The following is a 16,494-nucleotide window of genomic DNA, read 5'->3' as shown; positions in this document are numbered from 1 at the left end:
TTGAGCTCTATTTGACAATAATGTCTTCTAGATTTCTGGCAGAGGTGGGGCTTGAACTGGAAAGGATGGGTAGGATTTGGAAGGTTGAGGAGGAGCAGGGGTTGTGTCACGCACAGAAATAGCCCAACCAAAGCTGCCAAAACTTGAGTGTTTTATAAGAAAGGCTTGGATCCTGAGAGACGCTTCACAGAGTTGTGAAGATTAAACATGATAATACACAGTGCTTAGGGCCTGGTGTGTGCAGACACTTAGAATGTTGGATTTTCTTATTTTTATTTTATTTCATTATGGACTCAACAAAGTTATTGATTACCCATTGGTACAAAGTTTTACAGTGGTGGGGTCAGGAAGTTAGAAATAGAGGAATTTCTCTGCCCTCGAGGAGGTGACTTTTTGAGGAATGAGAGGTGGTTGGCGCACTCAGTCTTAGTTTATAGCTAGTCCACAACACTGTTGAGGGGGTAAACTTGTTCAGTCATTCATTCTGTTAGACGAGATGCGGTGGTCCAGGAGGGAGAGGGAGTGGAGGCAGAGTAGGAGTAACCGACACAGGACTCCCTGGAGGTGCACTGGCCTGGTGAGTGTTGCTCTAGGCCCAGGAGGGGACTTTTGGGAGGTAGTACATTTGAAATAGAGATGAACGCTCCTGAGGTCATCATCCAGCAGGAAGCAGGGACGGTCTGCAGCTATTATTCTCAGAGGGAAAGAGACAGCAGGTTTTTAGGGACTGACCCTGGCTCTCAGGGGGTTGCAGAGACCAGCTCAGTGGCTCTCTTGGTAATGGATGACTTGGTCATGGCCAGTATCCTTTCCCTAGGTTTTGCTTTGTGACCCTGAAGCCAGGAAGCTGATGATGACCCTGAAGAAAACCCTGGTTGAGTCCAAACTTCCTGCCATTACCTGCTACGCTGATGCTAAGCCTGGTCTGCAGACACACGGCTTTATCCTCAGGGTCAAGGACTACGGCTGCATTGTGAAGTTCTACAATGACGTGCAGGGGCTGGTGCCCAGGCACGAGCTCAGTGCCGAGTATATCCCTGACCCAGAGAGTGTCTTTTACACTGGCCAGGTAACCCTTCCCCTGGATAGGCTTCTGCCGTTGGTGACCCCATGAACACAGATTTGAAGGAGTAGGAAGACTACTTTTTAAGGGTTACAGAAGAGAGCATGTGGGGTAGTGGGCCTGAGCCAGCTAAGTGGAGGAGATGGAACAGAACAGAGAGAAACCCTCAAGGGGGCTCAATGGATGCTAGCAAACTAACGGACCTTAGGCCCTCAACCTAGAAGAAATTAATCTTCACCTGTAATACACTAGTGTCCCTCACATCAGAAATTGTTCTGAGGCCACTGTCACCACAAGGGGGCACTGCCCTAAATCTGATGAGTCTGGGTCTGTCTAGGAAAAAATGATTTTTTAAAACTTGGGATTATACTCCAAAATTCATTCATGTCTTTTGTCACCCGGAAGGCTGACTTGTGGGGATTCTGTGTAGCTCTCAGTACGTTTCTCTTCACTGCCTTCTGATCCGATCCACGGTCTTGGTGAATCACCCAAGGCCTCTGTGGTGCTGGTGGGGGGCACCTCTCTCCAGGACCAAGCAGGTGTGGTTTCTCACCAGGTGGTGAAGGTTGCAGTGCTGAACTGTGAGCCATCCAAAGAGAGGATGCTCTTGTCCTTCAAGCTGTCAAGTGATCCGAAGAAAGAATGTGCGGGACACAGTCAGAAGAAAAAAAAAGCCATTAACGCTGGGCAGGTACCTGGACTTCTCCAGACAAATTATTTTAGTGACAGTGGTAGAGAGCAGGGCGCCACTGACACCTGGGGTGCTGGAAACCGTGCAGGGGGAAGATCAAGGCAGCTAGATAAGATTCTGGGGCTGTGTGTCAGAGCAGATGGACTGTCTAGGAAGGAAAGTGCTGTTACGGTGTGGCTTGTCAGCAGTGTGCTGCTGCCCTCTTTCCTCTCTGGTCCCTGGGACCAGCCTGCAAAACTGTCTTTCCTTTGGGACCCAGTGGAGGGACCTGGGAGAGGAGTGATGTGAGCACCAGATGGGTCCTGCTGTGTGTGTGGGTGTGTGTGCCTGTTGGGTCTTTGGGAGCGTGGGGTGGCGAGTGGGAGAAAGCTGCTTCTCTGATCTCGACCTCCCAGTCATCCCTGGTGCTGGATATTCGATGCCTCTGATCTCTGCCTGACCCACACGAGTTGCTCTCTGCTCAAGACAAGCGCTCTTTTTTGTCTTCCTTTTCCCTGGGTAGTTGGTGGATGTGAAGGTTCTGGAGAAGACCAAAGATGGGCTGCAGGTTGCTGTCCTGCCTCACAACGTCCCCGGCTTCCTTCCCACGCCTCACCTGTCAGACCACGTCCCCCACGGCCCACTGTTGCATTGCTGGCTCCAGGCGGGCGACACCCTGCACAGAGTCCTGTGTCTGAGCGAGGGTGAGGAGCGTATTGTATCCTTTACTGGTCTCAGGGAGCCGCGGAGCTGGAGGTGTGGGAGCTGTGGGCCCTCGGCGGGAGGGGGCGCTGGGGAACTCCAGGCCAGCCTCTGCTCTTAGTTGGAAACTCCATGGGAAAGAAGTCGGCCCTCTGACTGCAGAGATACCTCCACAGACCAAACCAGTGGGCAAGCCTACACTTTGCCTCTGTTCCCCTGATGGGCGTTAGAGCGGGATCGAGGTGCTGCTGGCAGATGCTGGTGGTCAGGGCAGAGGGGGAGCCCAGGGTGTTGGGGAGAGGGCCACGTGGCACTCCAGGCCCAGCAGGACACTCCCAGTGGCACATCCAGCCTTCTTGGGGGCACTCAGTGCTCACCCCTGAGTTGGAACAGTTAATAAGTACCTGCTGTCCTCTTTTCTCTCCTCTGCCTCTCCCTGCTGGGATATAGGTCTCAGAATATAGCTTTCGGTCTTCGTGTGGGCGCTTAGAAGGAAGACACTGCCTCCTTTCTTGCAGGATGTAAAATCGATTCTCCTTAGAGTGGAGATAGGCAGAGGAGGGGAAATAGGGTTGGTTAGTGTGAAGATAGGCAGGAGGATGGTGTCACGGCCGATCCAGCCGCCAAACCACAGGGATGAGCCTTCCCCTTAGGTCCCCTCCGGTAATCTGGAGGTGTGTTGATAAGGGCAGGAACAAAACAGTGATTCCCAAACTTCAGCGTGAATCAGAATCCCCTGGAGGGCTTGGTCCAACACAGCCTGCTCCCTGCGCCCCCCAGGTGTCTGATTCAGGAGGTCTGGTCTGGTGCTTAAGAATTGGCCTCTCTAACTAGTTCCCGGTGGTGCTAATGCTGCTGGTCTGCACACTTAGAGAATCACTGTGGTAGGGAGGGTGTAGAGTGGAGAACGGAGATGGGAGAGATGGACAGTTCATCTGCCCTTTCTGGAACATTTCTTGACGAAGTGCCACTAGCTCCTTTGCAGGAAGCCAGCTTTGGTGTCCGCAGTAGAGGGCGGCAAGGATCCCAAGAGCTTCTCAGAGATCCATCCTGGAATGCTGCTCACTGGTTTTGTGAAGAACATCAAGGACTATGGTGTGTTCGTCCAGTTCCCGTCAGGCCTTAGTGGACTGGCTCCCAAAGCTGTAAGTTCACCTCCCTGCACGAGGGCCTTTGAGGGGAGACAACAGGGACATGGAGCCTGAGGGTTGGTGGGAAAGAATCTATTCTCTTGAAAGATTTTCAGGGGCATGACACAGAGGCACCTGGCTGAGGGGCAGTGGAGCTGAGACTCAGTCTGCAGTCCTCTTGCCCAGCCTGTGTCCTGGCTCAGGGCTGTGTCCTGGAGGAAGGGGCACCTTTTCTACTTCATGCTACAGCATTGGGTAGGTCATTGGATAGCAGACTTTTCAGACTGGAAAAGATCCTAGCGATCCCGTCGTTGAACCCCCTCTCAGGCCTGCTGCGTAAACTGACACCCAGAGCGAGGAGGAGTCTTACCAAAGCCCGTGTAAGACGGTGGTGAGCAAAGGGCTCATCGCTCATTCCTGCCACAGACAATTCATAAGTGTTTCTTCCTTTCCGTAGGTGTGTTCCCCTGATGTTTTGCCTGGGCAGAACATTTTGCATCCCCTGCCAGAACAATTTTAAAAATGGGAGAGGGGGGAGGGCCCCAGAAACATGCACAGTGAGGGGCAGAGAGTTGCTCTGGGGCCTTCTCGGCTGGGTTGGCAGCCAGGGCGCCTCCTGTGTTTTTACGACAGGGGAGGTGAGCTGTGCTCAGAGGGCTGGGGGGACCTTCCTGGGGTCCACCTCCTGCCTCACACACTTCTTTCTGGGTGTTTCAAGTGGGTTGTCTTAATAGAGACTTCCTTTCCTTTCTTCATTTTGCACCCGCTCTTCCCTTTTAGATCATGAGTGACAAGTTTGTGACCTCCACAAGTGACCACTTTGTCGAGGGGCAGACGGTGGTTGCTAAGGTGACCAACGTGGACGAGGAGAAGCAGCGGATGCTGCTGTCGCTGCGGCTGTCGGACTGCACCCTGGGGGACCTGGCCACCACCAGCCTCCTCCTCCTGAGCCAGTGCCTGGAGGAGCGGCAGGGCGTCCGTAGCCTCATGAGCAACCGAGGTGGGGGCAGGAGGGCAGAGGATGAGAGCCAGGGTGGGGCGTGTGCGTCTTCAGTCTGTTCCGATGAGTTGTGGGTCTTCCCCGATGTTAAAAAAAAATGGGTAAACTTTTGTTAATGGGAGTAGGATCTCCATAAAGTGCACAAATCTTTTAGAGTACAGCTCAGTAAACATTTATAAAGTGAACATCCCTGTTTAACTGTCATCCAGATTCAGATAAAAGATCATTACTTGGTATCCCAGAAGTTCCCCTTGGGCTCCCTCCCAGTCCAGAATCAAAATTTCCCTGAGTTCTGTGGCCTCAGGTTTGCATTTGTTGTGAATCCACTCACTTCTTCACTTTTTGTTCCTTTATTCATCAGATGTGTAGTGGATGATAAAATGGAACAGGGACCTGCTGGAAGACTTTGTGGGGGGTTATTAGTCTGACCCTACTAAGCTTTGAACCATTGTGTAGATTTGTTGGAACCCTGATGGGATTTGGGAATAAGAACCTTGAGAGGGTAGATTCCAAACAGAAAGAATGAAAATTCCGAAATCAAAGGAAAGCATGTGTTTCTGGTATTCATTGGCTATTCCATGAATTATGGCCATGTGGGATTAGCAAGGGGCATAGGTCTCTGCCTGTACTGGGAATTTTCATGGATATCAGACATTTTTACCAAGAGTGATTTTGCCTTCATAGTGGTTCCAACGCTCCATGTTGGAAATATCCTCCATGTGTCAGCATATTTCCAAAGGAAAAGAATGGTGAGTGTCACTTCATCTTGTTAATCCCTATTTCCTTTGGGTCTCTGGCAGACTCTGTGTTGATGCAGACGCTGGCTGAGATGACCCCAGGCATGGTCCTTGACCTAGAGGTGCAGGAGGTGTTGGGAGACGGCTCTGTACTGTTCAGTGAGGGCCCAGTGCCCGGCCTGGTCCTAAGAGCCAGCAAGTATCATCGGGCAGGTGAGTGCATCTCTCTTGCCCATCATGGTTTGTAGGGGAAACCCCTTGCCCGTTGCTTCCTCTTTTGGGTACAGAATTTCCAAATACATAGATGAGCTGATCCAGCAGAAATTTTTGGCATGCTTATCTTGTGTAAATGCAAATCAAGACAGCAGCGTACTAAAGAAGGTTTAGGTATGAATCCCTTTATTGTTGTATTTGGGTAAATCCAGATTTTTATATACCAGGTTGCATAAATTGACACAACCTGAATGTGAATTATGGGAGCTAGACCCTTGGCTTCCCTAGCACATATAAACCTAGGACATAGGTCCACTTCTTCTTTTTGTGCCTATGGGCTGCAGGGCTGTTGGAGAGATGCTGTCTCCCTTCGCCCCTGCTCCAGGAGGGTGATCACATTGTGTTTGGTTCTGCACTGCAGGGCAGGAGGTGGAATCTGGGCAGAAAAAGAAGGTTGTAATCTTAAATGTTGATATGTTGAAGTTGGAAGTACATGTTTCCCTCTGCCACGATTTGGTGAATAGAAAAGCTAAAAAGGTAAGCTTGCTGCTTGAGGACTTCCATTCCCATGGTTTCAAAGGTGTTACACACCCCTTCAACCCCACATGGTTCGCAGATACCTGTAGACAGGGTGGCCGTGTGCCTGGATTTGTCTGGGTCATTCCCAGGTGTACCTCTCATCCTGGTGTGCTTTTTTTTTTTTTTTTTTTTTTTTTTTTTGGCCGAGCCATGCGGCTTGCAGGGTCTTAGTTCCCCGACCAAGGATTGAACCCGGGCCCTGGCAGTGACAGCACCGAGTCCTAACCACTGGGCCGCCAGGGAATTCCCCGGGTGTGCTTGTTAGTTGCAGTGACCTTCACTCTGGTTCAGGCTGTAAATCACGTGGTCACCCTGATTGGGGCCAAGCAGGTGCTTGGATGAGTGAAGCGGGCCAGGTGTGTTAGGGGGTGGTGACAGTAGGACTCGACAGTAGGACTCTGACAGACTGCGGAGTGCACGCACTGCCACAGAGGAGCAGAGACTACTCGGTTCCATCTCACTGCTGCCACATGAGAACATCTGGGTCTAGTGTTGGGAAGTCTTTGAATTCTAAGAGAAGGCAGAATTTGGATTTTTTATTTGAAATAAATGTAGGAAATGTTGGAAACTTCTTCTTTTTAAACATCACGTGAACCAAACAAAACATGTCTGTGGGTAGTTCTGACCTCCAGGCTGCTCGTCTAACACCCTCTTCTGTCCACTTTTGTGTGGGCAAAGAATGGGCTCAAGGGAAATCTTAAAATGAGTGGTATTTTTCTCTGGATGACGTGTATATTTCGTCATTGTCTAAAGTACTTATTAATCCCCTAATTGCATAGGGTGTGTTACAGAGAATTATATAGATGTAATCCTTAACCTCTAGTTGCTTATAATTTTAAGACTTTGAGAGACAAAGAGAAATAGAAAACAGTATTAACCCCTCACTAAGCTTTCTAGCAGGTCCCTGTCCCATTTTGTCATCCGAGTGAAGCTAGTGCACGTAAGGGCATGAGCACAGGTTGGATGTTGGGGAAAGACAGGCTACATGCCTTGCACACAATAAGCTCTCAGTAATGACTGTCTTTGTTGAGTGAGTGAATAAATTGGGTGGAGAGCTGCAGGACTAAGAGAGGAGGAACCACAGTGTCTTAAAGCTGGAGAACCATTAGAGGTCACTTGGCTGTGCATCAGAGTCACCTTTAAAGTTCTGCTTTCACTAGTTCCAGGATAAGTTCTCGGAATCTGAATTCAAAACAGAGGCTAACTCCAGGTGATCCTGATGTGGCGCCTTGAGTGTGGTCACATCGCCTCAGTGTACAGGAGGGGAAAGCTGGGTCCAGGGAGTGGAGGCTAGTTTGTTACAGCTCAGATTAGCCTTGAGCCCCCTGGACTCAGAGGACTTCCCCAGACCTCCCCTGCCCAGTGGGTGAGGAACAAGTCCTTGTGCTCTGTAAGAAGCAGGGATGGTGGGTTTTCTGTTTTCCAGCTGAAGAAAGGCAGTGAGCACCAGGCGATTGTGCAGCACTTGGAGGAGTCCTTTGCCCTGGCCTCCTTGGTAGAGACTGGCCAGCTAGCAGCTTTCTCCCTGACCTCTCACCTCAATGACACCTTCCGCTTTGATTCAGAGAAGTTGCAGGTGGGACAGGGTGTCTCCCTAACCCTCCAGACCACAGAACCAGGAGTGACGGGTCTTCTTTTGGCCGTTGAGGGGCCAGCTGCTAAGAGGACCATGAGGCAGACCCGGAAGGACTCTGAGACGGTCGACGAGGATGAGGAAGTAGATCCAGCTCTGGTTTTAGGGACTGTAAGGAAGCACACCCTGTCCATTGGGGACGTGGTCACAGGGACCGTCAAGTCCATTAAGCCCACCCATGTGGTTGTGACCCTGGAAGATGGCATCATTGGCTGCATCCATGCCTCCCACATTCTAGATGATGTTCCAGTGGGCACATCTCCTACTGCCAAGCTGAAAGTTGGGAAGAAGGTCACTGCCCGAGTGATTGGCGGGAGAGACATGAAGACATTCAAGTATGGAGGCTTTGGGGGAGGGACTGGCTTTGAGGGGAGATGGTGGTAATCGTGAGAGAAGGCATGGGAACTGAGGCAGTTTCCAAAAAGTTGTGCATACGTTAGATTTTCTTTTAGTTAACCAAAATATTCAGCAAGTAATCCTTTTGTGTGTCTTTATTTTTTAATGGTGTATAATGTAGTGGTTAAGAGCGTTGATTTAGAGTCAGATCTGGGGCGAATTCCAGATTTGCCACTTAAAATTATGCGACCAGGAGTTAAGTAGTTACTCAGCCTTCTGAGTTTTATTTTCCTAATTTGTAAAGTGAGAGTAATGGTAGTGACCACCTTGCAGGGCCATTGCAAAGATTGGAAGAGAGAACATCTAGCACGGAGTGTGCCTGGTGGGTTGTCTGACACATAGTTATTGCTCCGTATATGTCAGCAGTTACTATAATCCATCCTCCACAGCATACCTTAATTATACTCGTTTACTTTCAATCTAGTTACAGTATGTTATTGCAGCAGAAGTCCTTGCTATAAGAAAACCAAAAAGAGAATTCGAAGTCTAGCCAATGATTTGCATATTAATTTCAGTAACTGTGGGATCTTCAGTAAGTCATTTGTTCTCTCTAGACCTCAATTTCCTTATTTTTAGAATGAAAGAGTTGGAGTATATCGTCCATAAGGAAAATTCTTTTCAGGGTTTAATATGACAACCGTAAAAGATCAGATGAGCCAGTTCCTTAACATTTACTCAAACGATGAGAATGGAAGCCCTCAGGCCTGGTATTACCAGTGGGCGGTGTGGCAGCGGAGTGGGCGGTTTTTTAAGCTCGGTTTGGTGGGCAGTTAGAAATTCTGGTCTCCCGATTATGGTGTTACAGAGAATAAGAGAACTGATTTGACATTATTTGTTTCTACAGGTTTCTCCCAATAAGTCATCCCAGATTTATTCGAACCATCCCGGAGCTGAGTGTTCGGCCAAGGTGAGGGCAACTCCGGTGGTCTCATGGAAAGAGCGCTGGGCTGGAGTCAGGAGCCTGAATTCTGGTCTTGATTCAGCCAGGGTTGTGACTTATTTTGCCTCTCTCTGTCCAGGTTGTCTTTTTTTCTCCAGGAGGGATATTTGTCTGGTTCTCATACAGCTGGTTAGAGGGATTATATGAGAATTAATGTGAAAGCTGTATTCAGCGTTTAAGTATCCATTTAAAGGCTGATTGCAGTTCTGTTTGTTGGTATGTAGCAAAAAGAAACATTTTTGCTCTCAACCTAATTTTCTAGAACTCAGGAATTCCCTAAATAAACACCACGTAGCCAAGGATGCCTGTTCTTTGATAATAGACTACTGCTTGGTGACTGAAATTTTAGGTCATGTTCTGGTGGATTCTGCAGAGGGATGTTCCACGAGGGATTCTAGGCAGACTGGTAGAGCTAGTAGTTCCAGGAAGTGGTGGATCCAGTTTGTCTGGGGTCGTTCTTGCAGAGCATCTTAAGCAGGGGATCCATGTTGATCCATGGGCCTATCTGCTTCTGCTTCCCCCATTAAAAAAAACCCAGCCTCTAGGAACTGATAGGCCATCAGCGAATGAAGTTAGATACACGTGACTGTGCCAGTGCCTCTGCAGGGTCAGGCCCAGATCCATCCAGTTTGTAAGTCTTACGTGCCTAGGATGTCATGGAAAGACCTCTTAAGCAGCTTTCCGAAGATGAGGTTTGGTCAGCATCCTGAAGGGATCAGAATAGAAGTGGAATAGTTCTGAGAAGGCTTGTGTCTGAGGTAGGGAAATATTCCTGGAACCTTGAAGTACCAGACGCTAACAACGCTTACTTTGAAGGATGTGAGAGTAAGCCCTTTAGTTCCAGAATGATGAGATTTGGCGGATGCACACGTTCCTAGTTCCTATTTGCTTAATCGGTGGTTTCCTTAGTTTTGTAGATTTGATTGTGTCCCTTTGTCGTGAAAACAGAGACCTCCTCATATTCGTTGTTTTAGTCTGTGGTGTCTTCACCTGTGAGGCTGGATGTCTTGTTTAATTAAGGGTTAAGGTCAAGTAGTTTATCCAGGCTAAGGGTAGGTATGTTAAATTAATGAATACTGCAAGGGGCGAGTCAGTGAGCATTGTGGGAAGACTTACTAACATCCTGAATGGTTCTTGACCCTCAGAGTCTGGAGCCTCTCATGAACTATCACTGCTGTGCTGGTCCACCCTCCTGTCTATGGAGACTGGTGTGAGCCATAGCGGTGGTCCTTGGTAGTGGCAGTGTGGGCCAAGCCAGGAAATGAGTTCATTCCATAGAGGAGATGGAGGATGGAGAGTTATAACGACAGATAGACAGATGGACAGATAAAAAACTCTAGCACATCTTCCACCTCCTCCGTGTACCTATGTTGTATTGTTAATTATTTTATTTTAATCAAGGCCCCTGAGAAACTTAGTATAAACATAATGCTATTGTTGCTATATTTCTCAAATGCTTTATGCTTTAAAATACATATTTCGAAGTCAGGAGGAAAAACATTTATTTAATTGACGGTGTTGACTTACTTACGAAATGCCATCATATTTTCATTCCCACTTGTATATGGCGCTCTTGTGCACAAAGAGAATGTCGTGTGTCTTCGAGTTGAGTTCAGGGTTGGTGAGGGACACTCAAACTAGATAAAACGGTACCTGCTCATTTACCCGTTTGTGGGGCCGGGGGGAGTTAAGAGAGCAGAGCAGTTCAGAAGTCATTACATGTATCTCTGGAATTCCTGCTAGTCACTGAGTTTTCTCTTGCCATTAATGTAGTTATGCCCACCTTTTTTTTAAGAGAGGTAGTTTAAAATCATTTTGGAAAAAGAAAAAAGATAACACATACTTATTATGTGTGTTTGTGTTTTATTTTTTTTTTAACTTAAACGGACATCTATTTTCTCACAATTCTGGAGGCTTTCAGTCTGAGATGAAGGTATCAGCAGGGTTTGTTCTTCTGAGGCCTGTCTCCATAGCTTGCAGGTGGCTATCTTCTCCAGTGTCTTCATATGGTCTTCTCTTTGTATTTATCTATGTCCTAATCTCCTCTTTTTTCAAATTTTTTTATTGTGGTAAAAACATAACATAAATAACATAAATTTGCCCTCTTAACACTTTTTAGGTATACATTATGGTATTGTTAACTATATGCATATTGTTATATAACAGATCTCTAAACTTTTTCATTTTGCATGACTGAAACTCTATAGCCATTCATTTCCCCCTGACCCCCCCAGCCTCTCGCAACCATCATTCTACTTTCTGTTTCTTTGAGTTTGATTACTTGAGATACCTCATATAAGTGGAGTCCTGCACAGTCCTTCTGTGACTGGCTTATTTCACTCAGCACAACATCCTCAAGGTTCATCCGTGTGGTAACATACAGCAAGATTTCCTTCTCTTTTAAGCTGAGTAATAGTCCATTGTGTGTATATATGTTGTCTTTATCCATTCATCCATCAATGGACATTTAGGTTGTTTCCACACCTTGGCTATTATGAATAGTGCTGCAATGAACATGGATATACAGATATCTCTTTGAGATCTTGTTTTTAATTCTTTTAGATACATACCCAGAAGTAGGAGTGCTGGATCATATGGTAGTTTTTTGAGGAACTTCCATACTGTTCTCCATAGTGGCTGCACCATTTTATAGTCCTACCAACAGTGTGCAGGGAAGGATCCCCTTTTCCCACATCCTTGCCAATGCTTGTTATTTTCTGTTTGATAATGGCCATCCTTACAGATGTGAGGTTAATATCTCACTGTGGTTTTGATTTATATTTCCCTGACTATGAGTGATGTTGAGCACCTTTTCCTATGCTTCTTGGACATTTGTATTATCTTCTTTGGAGAAATGTCTGTTCCAGTTCTGTTTTTCAGTCAGGTTGTTTTTTTATTATTGAGTTGTAGCTTAATTTCTTATAAGGACACCAGTCATGTTGGATTAAGGCCCACCCTAACGACCTCATTTTAACTTAATTGCCTCTTTAAATTCCCTATCTCCAAACACAGTCACAGTCTGAGGTATTGGAAGTTGGTGCTTCAACATACGAATTTGGGGGGCTGAGCGAGACAATTCAGCTCATAACAGAGGCATTCCTGTATCAGCTATTGAGTGAATAAATTTTTTTATCCTAACTATACATATATATATATAATATATATATGTATAAAGGCATTATAGATAATGAATGTAAATTATCTGTTAGTTATCTGTTAGAGTGCCAGGCACATGGATGTTCTGTGTGTGTTTTAAGAAATAACATTTTACAGATGTTCCCTTCCCAGGCTTCTCCCTTCACCCCCAGAGGATAAATTCTCTATTATTTGACATATATCCAGCTCTTGCTTTTATACTTTCGTTATATATACATATATATATATCTACAAAAAATTATTTTGTATGGTTTTCAAATTTTACATAAATAGTATGCTGTGCTTAATATTCTGCAGCTTGTTTTCTTCACTCAAAATTTTGTTTTTTTGCGATCTCTCCATTTCGGGGTCTAGAGTTAAAACAGTAACCCATCCTGTGCCTGTGCCAAACTGTATATATTTTCAAGCTGATGGAGGACGTTTACGGTTGTTTCCACAATGCCACAGTGCACATCCTTGAACTCGTTCCATTGTGCGCCTGTGCAGGGATTTCTCTAGGGTGGAATTGCTGGGTGTGTTTCAGTTTTACTAGTATCTGAGTTTTCTGTGTTCCTATATTCACCAGTACTTGCTATTATACGTTACAGTTTTACCAGTATTACTTGTACCATTTTACTGATGAGTTCTGTTTTGTTTTAGAAATTTGAATTGGTAAGCTGGGCTGGTTGGAATGGTGGGAATTCTGTGCTTCCTTTGAAGTGATTTGTGGACTGATAACTTTCAGACCGCATCTCCTTGTTGCTTTTCTGAGAAGAAAAAGAGAATCAAGAAAATGATAATGCCAAGGTAGCATAGGGGACAGAGCACTGGATTTTTGCATCAGGAACTCTGACTTCAACTCCTGGGTCTGTAGCATAAAATGAGTTTAATAATATCTGTCCTACTTGATTCACACATGAGAGTGTTGTCACATTCAGTGAGAGATTATTTGTGAAAGCAGTTCTGCAAACTGTAAAGCAGTAGCTAAAGCATTGAAAGAAGTAAAATAGTTTTGTTTCCTATACTTACAAAGATTATTGTTGGCTACCTACTTTACAGCTTGTTCACACCTAGGTGAGTGAATTGGAAAGGATTAATTTTCACGCAGGTATTGTGAACATTCATTCCCCTTTAAGGAGAGAAATGGCGGGGCGGGGGGTGGTGCATGGTGGGTTTGTATGAGTTAGCGGAGTCCTGTAAAATCAATCCATGGCCGCTCGGGGGAGATGGTTTCAAGCTAGAAGCTTATCCAGAGGTTGGTTTACTCTTTCCATTGCCTTTCTGCAACCAGAGAGCTGGAGAAGGATGGCCACACTGCTCTCAACACTCATTCTGTTAGCCCCTTGGAGAAGATTAAACAGTACCAGGCTGGTCAGACTGTGACTTGCTTCTTGAAGAAGGTGAGTAGTGCACGCCCTGCAATGCGACGCTGTCCCTCTTACAGAAGCAAACGGGGAGAAACTGACAGTGACCATTTGCACTAGGCTTTGCTTCTGTGTTTGCTGCCATGCTGGTTTGTAGAAGACAGTAGAAGGCCTCTGCTCCTAGAAAACCTCTGGTCTAATCAAGGAGCTAAATTTATGGCTTACAAAACAGCTAGCAAGCAACCCACAGTTCCACGTATTTATAGATTAATTGTACAAAATGGAAAGAAAAATATATCATAGAGCAAGGTTTTAAATCCAGTTCTTTATTTTATTTTAAATAATGTAAAATTCAAATTTCAGTGTCCACAAATAAAGTTTTATCAGAAGACACACACACACACACAAATATTTTAAATAAAAATAAAAATGTTTTATTTAAAATAAAATGTTGGATTTTAGATTCTTGCCTTTTATAAAGTTCGGGAACAGTGCAAAACAGTATGTAATTGGGTGCCAGATTATGTGTTCTAACCCCACGTGGAACAGGAGATGAGTAAAGGGAAGAGATCAGTGAGAACTATACTAGTTGGAATACATCAGAGAGAAGGTTGGTCTGGGCTTGACCCTGAGGGATAATTCCTCTTCATTGCTGCCAGATTCTTCCTCCATGAGCATGTATCTGAGTATGTCTGTGGTGCTCGATCCTTTTAGTTACCTACTGTCTGTAGACATTCATAAACCCAAGATGCCTTAGAGTGGTGTTTAAGCTCTTCATAATCTGACCTTATGAATCTGGTACACCAGTCATGCTGAAAACCTCCTCTATCTTTTTCCCTTCTTGTCTTTATTTCTACACTGGGGGTACTGTCTATTCTTATTGCCTACAACCCTTCAAGGTCCAGCACAGATAACCCTCCCTTCTTACTAGTTCTCCTACAGGGTCCCTTAACATATTGTGCTCTTACTTGTTTCTTGCTCCTGCATACTCATTTGACTTACTCTTTGCAGACTGTAATCTCTTTGAAGGCAGGGCCTGGCTTTTACTTATCACTCTCATGCCGTATACATAGTGGCTGCTTGATAAATGTTTTGTTGAGTTGACCTGAAAATTGGGGTGTGTATTTAGGGCAGAGCACTGTGTCAAGAGCAAAATCTAAATAGATTTAGAGATAAGATGTTAGCCCCTGAAGATGGTTAACGGTCACTGGGCACAGCTGAGTTTGGGGGAGGCGACAGAGGTCAGTGGGATTGGTCCTACTGCTTGAGGATATCTCTGAGGCCTTTTTTGCCTCCTCATCAGCTGAGGCACCAGGAGAGATGCATGTTCTGCTGGGCTGGTGAAGGCTCTGAGCTAGACTCTGAGTGAAGCCTGCGAGAAGTGGAGGTTGGACAGGGGCATTGGGACGTAGGGGTGCGTTCCTGTTCCTTGGGAAAATGTAGGCTTTGGGCCCTTTGAGCCCTGTGATTTTAGGAGAGCCTGTTTTAGTGAAGGGAAGAGAAGAGACACTTGTATCTGCCCGTTCCATTTCTCCTCCTGTTTTTTTTTCTCCCCCCAGTACAACGTGGTTAAGAAATGGCTTGAGGTGGACATCGCTCCAGACATCCGGGGGAGAATTCCCTTACTGCTCACTTCTCTTAGCTTCAAGGTCAGTGTGCCTGAGGTCCCTGCAGAGGAAACCCCAGCTCCCTGAGCTCAACTTAGTGTCTGGTGTGTGCTCACAGTGGGTACAGGGAACCGTACCGTGGGAGATGCTTACTGTGCAGACTTAAATGCTGTGGTTTTGGATAAATGACAGGCCTTTCTTCAAACATCAGAAGAATTTTCTTGCCCTTCCAGGTTCTGAAACATCCAGATAAGAAGTTCCGGATTGGCCAGGCCCTGAAGGCCACCGTGGTTGGCCCAGATTCCTCCAAGGCCTTCTTGTGTCTTTCACTCATAGGTGTGGTGATGAAATGGGACCTGGTCAGGGAAGGGAGGGGGTGGAAGGGAGCGGGAAGAGGTCTTCAGTCATTGCCCAGGTTGAAGGATGCCGTGGGCTTTGGAGTCCTCAGAAAGCCTAGTGTGGTGGCTATGTCCTTGGAACAGTTTTTCTCTCGGGGCTTTGCTCTGTGGCTTGTGTCTGAGTCACCTTTACCTACACAGTTGTTTTTCTTAGGTCTCTCAGAAAGGCTTGTTCACCACATGGCCCTGGCATTCTTGACCACATGGCATGGTGATCTGGGTCTGTGTGATCGTTCAGGTCCACTCAGCCTAGACAGCCCGAGTCTGGACGCCTCCACCTCCCCCGGACTCTGGTTGGCCAGTGTCTCGGCTTCTTTCTTGGCTCATTTCCTCTTCCCTGAATCTGGTTCATTCTCCTGCCAGGTCCTCACAAGCTCGAGAAAGGGGAAGTGGCCATGGGCCGCGTGGTGAAGGTGCTTCCCAAGGAGGGACTGACCGTCTCCTTCCCCTTCGGGAAGATCGGAAGAGTCAGTATTTTTCACCTGAGTGACTCCTACTCAGAGACGCCCCTGGAAAACTTCACCCCACAGAAGATTGTCAGGTAGGCTGAGTTCTCTTCCTCTTTTCAGCTCTCTGTGGGATTGGTGGGGTTTTTTTTGTTTTTGTTTTTCTTTTAATTATAGATGTGTGATTTTGTACCAGAAAAAAATAGTATATTAAATGGAAAATGAAAATTGCTGTTGCTCCTCTCTTTCTCCACCACTTTTTGCCATTAGATACTTTGATCTCTATCTTTCAAGACTCTAACATATATAGGTATAATTTGCTCGTACGTAATAGTAGAATTGCATTTTATGTGCTATTCTACAACTTGCTTTTTTCTCACGGCAGTTTATCATACACTTTTTCTTTTCCTATGCTAGTATATTGAACAACAACAGCCTTGTTCTTTTACCTTATTTTTAACATTTTTTTTAGTATTGCATT

The 16,494-nt window shown here is 46.2% G+C and overlaps 1 protein-coding gene across 2 annotated transcripts in view; it reads left to right on the top strand.

The window, feature by feature from the left end:
- PDCD11 (programmed cell death 11) overlaps window positions 1–16,494 on the top strand; it is a 40,639-nt gene that overhangs the window by 15,425 nt on the left and 8,720 nt on the right. For both annotated transcript variants that reach the window (XM_059900965.1, XM_059900964.1), the window contains exons 13-25: window positions 818–1,069; window positions 1,620–1,754; window positions 2,257–2,451; window positions 3,410–3,580; window positions 4,346–4,565; window positions 5,366–5,515; window positions 5,937–6,052; window positions 7,521–8,062; window positions 8,968–9,030; window positions 13,490–13,598; window positions 15,122–15,211; window positions 15,403–15,505; window positions 15,931–16,108. In XM_059900965.1, the coding sequence (XP_059756948.1) occupies window positions 818–1,069; window positions 1,620–1,754; window positions 2,257–2,451; window positions 3,410–3,580; window positions 4,346–4,565; window positions 5,366–5,515; window positions 5,937–6,052; window positions 7,521–8,062; window positions 8,968–9,030; window positions 13,490–13,598; window positions 15,122–15,211; window positions 15,403–15,505; window positions 15,931–16,108 (2,324 nt within the window). The remainder of the gene's footprint in view (window positions 1–817; window positions 1,070–1,619; window positions 1,755–2,256; window positions 2,452–3,409; window positions 3,581–4,345; window positions 4,566–5,365; window positions 5,516–5,936; window positions 6,053–7,520; window positions 8,063–8,967; window positions 9,031–13,489; window positions 13,599–15,121; window positions 15,212–15,402; window positions 15,506–15,930; window positions 16,109–16,494) is intronic.

Source organism: Balaenoptera ricei, chromosome 16, assembly GCF_028023285.1.
Source record: "Balaenoptera ricei isolate mBalRic1 chromosome 16, mBalRic1.hap2, whole genome shotgun sequence".
NCBI lineage: Eukaryota > Metazoa > Chordata > Mammalia > Artiodactyla > Balaenopteridae > Balaenoptera > Balaenoptera ricei.
Note: the sequence above shows the minus strand (reverse complement) of the source record. Positions and strands in the feature narration are given on the sequence as shown.